General features: G+C 40.9%; 1 protein-coding gene across 1 annotated transcript; it reads right to left on the minus strand.

Moving 5' to 3' along the window:
• Window positions 1-841: 841 nt before the first annotated feature.
• On the minus strand, window positions 842-5,328 carry cldn10a (claudin 10a). Its single transcript, XM_027291463.1, has 5 exons — window positions 5,021-5,328; window positions 3,757-3,918; window positions 3,534-3,615; window positions 3,318-3,422; window positions 842-1,778 (listed from the first exon to the last, which is right to left on the minus strand). Exons 1-5 carry the CDS (start codon window positions 5,238-5,240, stop codon window positions 1,649-1,651), a joined length of 699 nt encoding a protein of 232 aa, XP_027147264.1. The 5' UTR covers window positions 5,241-5,328; the 3' UTR covers window positions 842-1,648.
• Between the last annotated feature and the right edge of the window lie 3,675 nt (window positions 5,329-9,003).

Consider the following 9,003-nt stretch of genomic DNA (forward strand, 5'->3'; position numbering starts at 1 on the left):
GGCTGAACCTGACAAATCCTCTAGCACTCAGCACGTTGAGATGTATGGTTTTGAATGAAAGTATTTCGACAACTACCGGATGGATGACCATGAAAAGTCTCCTTGAAGATGTATTGTGATAACTCTGGAGATCCTTTTCATCCATTGCTAGATTTAAATTTCAATGGACCCCAACTCCTCTTAAACACATGACATTCCCATCAGCCCAACCTGTACTTTGTGTCTAGTGCTACATGACTAATGTTAACATGCTAACACACTGAACTAAGCATGGCTGTAGACTCTCTGGGAATGTAACTATTACAGTACCATTCAGTGTTTTTATAAGCAAAGATCAGAGAATAGTCTGAAATATACCTGAGTAATCATCTGACCAATCCTTAGATTCCCCTCTAGGTTAGCTGTTAGGAGGGTAAGGTTGGTAGGATAGGTAGGATCCCCAGAAGATATATCAGAGACAATTTCTAAATAATTAGATGGATCTAAAGCAGTTTAAACAAATGATGTTTGAAGGCTTTTTAAAATGTACTCAGGGTTTTCTGCTACACATGAACACATTTCTGTCAAGAGAAAGGCATTACAAACATTTAATCTAGAAAGAGTTTAATGGATTACTTTCACGGTTTTCACATCCCTATATGTAATGCAGACATTAGACAATACAATACCACCATTATATCAGAGAGCATTGTGCAAAAAACCCCAGGACACCTGACACTTGTTTACGGATGCGAGGCGCCGGAAAGCACAGGGCGACTGCTCTCTGCCAGCTGGTTCAAGTATCCAACCTCTGGGCCAAGAGGTTTTGCGTAACATAGCCTGGGGTGACTATTGATAATAATTCTTAGGTGGAGACGGATGGCTGATAGGAGGGAGAACCTCCGGTCAGGCCTCCAGCTCTGCATAGACATCTCTGGGGTCAGATGTGACTTGGTGACCCTTGAGGTCAGGAAAATAAGAAAGGCCATCATATGATCCATCTTTCTGATTTGAGAAATATGAACAGATGCAACTTTCAAGTGACAATATTCTTTATTTCCTTAAAGCAACATGAGAAGATTAACTGCTTATAATGTGGAAATTGTAAATGTTGCCTTTTGTGGGAAAATTAATTTTTCTAAACACCAGATAAAAAAAAAACCCATCTAGTTCATGAAACATAAGCTCTATGAGTAAAGCTCACAAAAGGTTACTTTGATAGCTGTGTGAGATCCTCTAGTTTTAATTAAAAGAAAAGCTATTGCATCCTTTAAATTGAGGTCCAGTTGGCCTTTGACTCTAGAGTCATAACATAGATTTAATATGTGTCCAGTCTATGTGAGACAAGCATGAAAGGCGAGCTTGTTGAAGGTGACCGGAGAGTTGTGCCAAATCAAATTTCCTGCCCTAAAACAAAAACAAGCTTATCTTTAACATTCGGACCATTGACAGAAATGTCCCAAAAAGCAGCCATGTTTAAAGAGGAGTCTGACCACTTACAATAAATAAAATATGTAAACTAAACTGAATTAAACTAGACTGCCATTTCTTTCCATAGAGTTCAGGCGCAGAAGTTCTTCTCTGCTTTTTACTGGTGAAATAGTTTGACCGTAAACTATCATGATAAATTTCACAATCCAGTCACGTGACAACAAGATAGAGTCCGGTTTTACACGTAGGCGTTTCTTCCGAACTGTCTCGACGGCGCTCCCGGTTCCTTGTGGAGGCCGTTGGCTGTCTTGCTGTGATTGTTGCGTGCCGTCACGAACGATGCAGCTCCACTGTACGAGTATTCAGCCCTGCGAAATGGAAAAAAAAAGAGTCCTAAAAATCATAGACACGCATTTTAAAGTGGGGCTGCAATTTTAAAATGTTCTCTGTAGATAATGTAGAAAACCTGCTAAGCAGAACGTCTCAGTGGTTCCAGTTATTTAATTTTCATTTAGTCTTGCTTAAATTTTATCTTCATCTTCCCTCCTTCCTACACATCTTGGTTTTCTTGCTGTATCCACAATACATAACAGGAATAACAGTCAACAGCCAAGTTAGTGGTTCAGTAAGTTCACCATCTTAGTTTAGCATGTCAGCAATGCTAATATTTTTTAGTTAGCGAATGCTGTTAGCATGGTTTTAAAAGTAGCTGTGTTCAAGTAGAACAAAGAATTGAATGAATGTGTTTTAATGTACGACAGCCATGACAAATATGATAAAATTTTATCTTTATCTTCCCTTCTTCCTAAACCTCTTAGCTTTCTCGCTGCATACCCAATATAAGAAGAGTCTGCAACCATGCTAATGGGTCTGTGAGTCCGTACTTGGGCAAAGCCAAATGCTAAACGCTACATTGTGATGTTTAGTGAGCATGCGTTTTTATCTTAGTTTAGCATGTTAGCACAATAACCTTAGATAATTAGCACTAAACAATAAATGTCTTTGCAATGAATGCCTTGGTAGTAGCTGATATTTGGTAATTATACTCTTCTATGTTTTACCATTTGATGTTGTCCTGTGATCGTCACTTGTGATCACAGTGGACGTTGTTAAGCAAATATTACATCAGATCTCAAGTCCGGTGCATTCTAGACAACTAAGGCTTAATGTCTTTGCAATGAATGCCTTGGTGGTTTTACAGATATTTGGTAATATTGGATCACCAAAGTTAGTCATGAGTACAGTCAATGTGTGTACAAAATGTCACGGCAATCCATCAAATAGTTATTGAGATATTTCGGTCTGGACCAGCAATTGACATCCCTTGAGCAACACTGCTAGTGTGGCTAAAAACAGATATTGGTTTACATTTCATATGACAAATCACTGGAAACCATGTGTATCTTTACTGGCCTGGGACCAAATCTTTCTAAATATTTATTTATATCTTCATAATCCAAGGATCTGCTAAGCAGGACTGACCGTTCCCAAAATGAAGGCCAAGGATGTCACTGAAAGAGAAGGTTGGCATTCTTCCCTTGATGCAACACTTCCCTATAGGTGCCCTCAGTCAAGGTGACTTTCACTTCAAAAAAGGTCCTTACTACTCGACTGCAACAAAGGAAACATTCAGCCATCCTCAGCCACGTAACTAATCAAAATGACGATCATACAATTTGCCTTGTAGGTTCAGCAATTATGATGCTGACAGAGATTACTGGATGTTTTCGACTGTAACTGTCTTTCCATTGCAGTTAAAGTAATTATTTAAATTGCCTGATTGAGTTAGCGACTCAATGCAGTTTAGAGTCAGTCCAAATCAGATTTCCTCTAAGCCCTTGTTGCTGATGACAGACGCGGGATCACATTGTTAGCATCCAGCACGTCAGAAAAATCAAGCTACTCGCCTCATACTGAAGCCTTCAGACAAAGAGAGACAGAAGATAAGTCCTCCAAGGACACACAGCACAGATCCAGCCCAGCCAATGAAGAGCGCTGCTCCCAGCTCGAACCTGAAGGGTGGAAGTGGAAAAAGAAGGAAAGAAAAAGATTGGAAGTCCTTTCATCTAAGCGTGGTTTTGATCTGCTGTCAACTTATCTTTCTTTTAATCCTGAATACTTACTTCTGGGCAACAAAGAGGGGGTCAAAAAATTCAGTTGTGATCCTGTGAGCATATATAGAGCATGCAGTCATGCAGCAGAGGCCTGCAGAGAGAAATAAGATGATTTCTACTTCAAACTCTGACCGAAACAAAGCAGAAGTAGCTGATAATGTAATCCAGTTGAACATCAATTTATTCCAAAGTTGCAACTAAAATGCTTAATTGAGAGAAAGATTGGTTTTACCACTGAGAATGAACTGGAAGCCCGAGAGGACAGTCAGACGAGCCTTGGTGGTCTCCGAGCCTCCTATTTTCGTGCACTTCATTCCAACCAAGGCAAAGATGGCACCAAAGAAACCAAGACATACAGAGGCGATCATCAGACCCCGACACACCTGGATGTAGGCTTCACGATGAAGACCGGGGAAGAGGGTAGAGTGATTCAAATTAGTTTAATTAATTACCATTATATCTTGTTTCTTTATTAGATTATATGAGGTTAAAGTGGCTCACAGTAACAAACCTGCAGAGAATTATTAAGTGATTTCAGTTCCTTCTAGTGTCAGACAAAGTTAACTGCTGGCTGGTAAACATAACGGAGCATTTGACTATTTTCCTAAGGAGTTGGTGGAGGCCAAACCAGAGCTAAAAGGAGAGGGGCATACATTCACCAGGTGAACACAAGCACAACTCCAAATTCGTGCCTGCTCAATGTCAACAAGTTCACCAGATCAACTTAAAATATGATAATATATAAACACTTTGTCCAGTTTGTTTCTGCTGACCCCAAGGGGCCGAATCAGTTATTGCAGGTTTAAAGTAATATGTTAGTTTCTGGATTTTTAGAGGCCTGCTGAAGTGAAAAAAATGTCGTAATTCACAAAGAAAAAAAGATTTTGATTTGTAATAATAACTTTATTTATCATCTGATGACTCCTCAGGTTTATCTCGGGAACTGCTGCTTTAAACTAAAGGCTTGAAGGAAAAGGACAGGAGTTTAAAGGGCTTTAAATTTGTACTGTAGAGACCCACACCTGTGTGAAATAATAAAGAAGTAACAACAGAATAAGAAGTGGTCTTAGAATTAGAATTAAAGTACCTACAAACAATGCCTTTCCTTATTGTTACTAGAAAGTAATAGCGAGTGACAAGTGACCTCTGTATGACTGTATGACTTTCTCAGATTGCTTCATTCGGTTACACAAGGAGGTCGTATCAGTCCGGCTCAGCTTATTCACTGAAATATGCACTCTGGTGGCCTTTAACTTTAAATGTTGTGGTTGGTCGTGGCTCGAAGCCAAAGTCAGAAAAGGAAATATCAAGTTCCAACTGCATTTGTTTACAATGGTGGTCATTCAAAAAACCGCAGGCATTCAAGATTTTGGGCATCAGTGCTTCGGTCAGATGATAAGTCACAGATACACAGTTCCTCAGAAACATGCTTACATACATACGACATATATTTTGTCCCTGACCTCATGAAGAGCAACAGTCACCTCAGAACTTACCATCCAATGCCAGCATCGAAGGGAAGTCCTTGCAGTTGGACACACCGGTGGAATCAGTCACACATGTTTTCCATAGGTTGGACCAGAAGGTAGCCGTGGTGATGACCGTCCCGTCCACAGAGGACACCTTCCAGTAGTCTGTAGGCAGGGTGGACGACACCAGAATCCACCCTGAGATCGTTAGGAGAAAGGCAACAATCTCTGTTGCCATGTTGCCCATTTCGCCTGTGACTTTGGAGGTCCGTGACTGGGACAGAGATCTTTCCCTCAGGAGTGACAGGAAGGAGGTGGGAGGGTCGGGCCAGGACAGGTGCGTCAGCAGAATTTTGCTTCTCCTTCACCTGTTCAGCCAAGCATCTACGCCTGAGAACCAATACTTTTAAGTGCATATCGTTCACTGACACACAATCAGTTGTTGTATGTTGTGTTTGTGTGGTGGTGGGTGGGGTGCACACACTGGTCATCACTCCACACAGTGTGCATGGGGTCTGCAAGGGGATCTGCGGGAGGAGGAAGTCTTTAATTGAAAGGATCTGAAAAGTCTGTGACAGAGAAGGAACACAAGATGAGGAAGAGAGATAGGAGAGATTTGTATGTTGGCCTGACTGAATGAATCGTGTGTTTTTGTATTCTTCTTTCATTTCAGTGGATTTGGAAAGGTTTGGATTCTCACATTCTCACAATACTGCACCAGAATTTAGCAATCCACTAAGTCCTGATTACAGCAGCAGCACTACATAAAGACAATGCAACTGGTTAGAATATACTTCTATACTGGTTTAACAGTGTTAGAGCTCCATCTAGAGGCAGAAAATGTCTGCTTCTAGACAAACTAAGCAGTGCTTCCAAACTTTTTTTGTAGCTTCACAGCCCTGTCAGATGAGTTCATTAACACCACACGTTGTGTTCTAGATGTCGCCTGTGTTTAGTCTCTAGGGATGGCAATTGCTGGCTGTCGGTTGGTTGCCTTACTTAGTCTAGTAGGACCTGTAGATAATGATGGTTGTCGTCAGCTGGGGTCAGCAAACCTTAGATAGATACTGCTGTGTAACAACATTTTACTGAATTTATGACTCTTGTCTTCTATGCTTTACAATTTGATATTGTCCTGTGATCATCACTTGTGATCAGGGTGGACGCCAGATCTCGTGTCTGGTGCGTTTGGCCTATTGTAGCTACCAGTTTATTGATTATTGTGACAAAACCTATTAAAGATCAGCCTCACACCAAGTGAGATCACAGAAATATTGACAACAGAATGTATTCACAAGTGAATTATTATTTAAAGTGGTTTCCTTGCCACTGTCGCCAAGTGCTTGCTCATGGTGGGATTTGTCGGGTCTTGGTAAATAATATTGTTACGGGAAAAACCCTTAAATAAGGAGGATCGGATTCAAAGCATCAAAGTTTAAGTTGAATTTATTGTTCTTGTACAAGAGGAGCGTTTCACAGTGCAACACACTAAAGGGGTTACAGAGAAAAAGGCTCTCTGAGGAGCTCTGACAGTTGGTTCATTTTCCTAAAGATGAGCTGTCTCACCCCCTGTAAATTGTTAACAGACAATTTGCATATTTAGCATCTAAACAGTTTTCTTCAACATATCCCCTAATCAGTAGCCAGTATGTCGCCAATCTAGATGCCACCTCTCTGACCTGTCCCTGGGCCTCATTCTGTTCTGGAAAACATTGTATAAGTTAAAACATCTAAATAGCTGTGTAAAAAAAAAAGTACAATCTAGACCATGGGATAACTTCTTTTATGATTTCCCGCCATATAAATAGAATAGAATTGAATGACTGTATTACTGGATTTAACACTGTAATTATCTATTACTTAACAGTAAGACCAGAAACAAACCAGACAATCAAAGTAAAAAAAAAAAAAAAAACCCACATGGGATGAGGTATTGTATTTGATATGACAACATTTGGAACAAAAGTAGTTGCAGACTGAGTGGTTTCCTGTTTGCCCTGCCTCAGTCCAGTAAGAGCTGTGGAGTAACCATTTCAGTAAAACAAAACTGAAGTACGGAGGGAGAGTTGGGAATCGTGGTGGACAGAAAGGGCAAGGAGGGGCAGGAAGGTGAGTCAGAGGAAAAATGTAATGGTGAAAGTCGACATAGTCGGTCATTTACAAGTAAAAGGCAAACGTGAAAACAAAAACATCCCTCTGGGCAGAACAAGGCCACCTACTTATTCATCAAATTCCCTAATCTTGTACTGAGAAACACTTTTTTGGGTCACCTTCTTTTATTACAGAGCTCTTTCAACCAAGGATTTACATCTAATCTCTCTTGGGGGGTTGTTTCCAGGGCAAATAATTACCCAAAACATTTTCAGCTGCACCCACTGACCCTGAACTTCGACAGTTTATGGGGTCAATAAATGTCACAGGTAGAGTGTTCCAAGCATTCCTGGAAAACCATGTCCAGGTGTTTACTGTCATCAACAAGAGTGTAAAAGTGCTGAAAGCATTGTTACCTAAATCTCTGGACAGTTGGAGGCTTGATGGTGCGTTTCCATGGTCCCTGTTGCCAAGCAGTCTCAGAGGGGACCTTAATCCTGTAAACCTGCTAATGAAAGGGAAGCAGCTGGAACAGGTTGTTATCTGCGTTAACCTGTTGATGACACCACACATAGATGATGAATATGATCAGCTGATGATCCTTCCAGGACAGAACAGATTGCTTTCTCGCTCAAACTCAGTCTGTTGCAGATTCATTGATTGATTGCTAACCACTGCACCAGCATGTTGCCCTAGTTGTTATAAAATCATGAATACATTTCCAATACCATTATACAAGCTATCGTCCTTAAACCTTCCTTAAACCACCCTTTGAGCGAGCTGTCTTAAACTATAGAAATACATTAAAGACATGAGAGAACAGAGATCAACAATCACTGGAACAGGTTCATCCAGACGAGATGACACAGGTAGCTGCAATTAGCCTTGATGCATGAGCGTAGACTAAACCAGGTGAGCTATCGGAGGCACTTCAGTTTAAACCTTCACGTTCACGTTAAACTGTTTTGTTAAAGCATTGTGCCTTTCCTGTTTCACCTCTTTGTGGAGAACATGCAAACTCAACACAGAAAGAGGGATTCGGACCAGGAAGCTGCTTGGTATGAGGCAACAGAAAACACAAGAGCGGTTTACATCACCTGAACCAAAATTGTGAGATATGCATAGATAGACACAGAACAAGAACAGCAAATACATTGATTTCTTCTTTATTGGACAGAGTTGTCACAGAGGTGACATGATACTGTGGTTAGTGCTGTTGTCTCACAGTCAGAAGGTTTCTGGTTTGATCCCCAGCTGGGGCCTTTCTGTGTGCAGTTTGCATCCCTGTGGCTTCTTTCTGGCTACTCTGGTTTCCTCCCACAGTCCAAACACATGCAATTAACAGGCTAATTGGTGACTCTAAATGACCTGTAGTTGTGAATTGTTTTTCTGTGCATTAGTCCTGTGGTGACTTATCTACGGTATACCTTGCCTCTTCCCCAAATGTTCTGTCACACTGTTGTTGTGCTCGCTGGCATGGTCGTGCCAATAGAAATGCTGGTAAACTGGTGGGTCAGGATCAGGTTCTGTAGCCAAAAGATTGGTAGTTCAAATCCTGGTTTGCCTTAGCAGCCAGTGCACTAATGACTTTTAATGTGTTAGAGATGAACTGTTTTGAAGCCAGGAAAGATGTTATAGAGTGGCAGCAGCTGGACATTTTAACGCTTTATGTGTTTCTTCTCTCTTCTTCTTGTTTTGTCAAAAGAATGAACATACAAACTCCATACAGAAAGGTGGATTCGAACTAGGTACCTTCTTGCTCTGAAGCAACACTGCACTACCGCTGAAGACAGTTCAAAGGATTTTCACACAGTTCATGTGCAGTTCACTTCACCTGAACCAAAACACTGATATATCGATAGTGTGAACTGGAAATAGGTGAAGAGTTCTCCATTCTCCATGTTCACTGAAGGGAGAAA

This window comes from Larimichthys crocea, chromosome XIX (genome assembly GCF_000972845.2).
Source record: "Larimichthys crocea isolate SSNF chromosome XIX, L_crocea_2.0, whole genome shotgun sequence".
Classification (NCBI taxonomy): Eukaryota; Metazoa; Chordata; class Actinopteri; family Sciaenidae; genus Larimichthys; species Larimichthys crocea.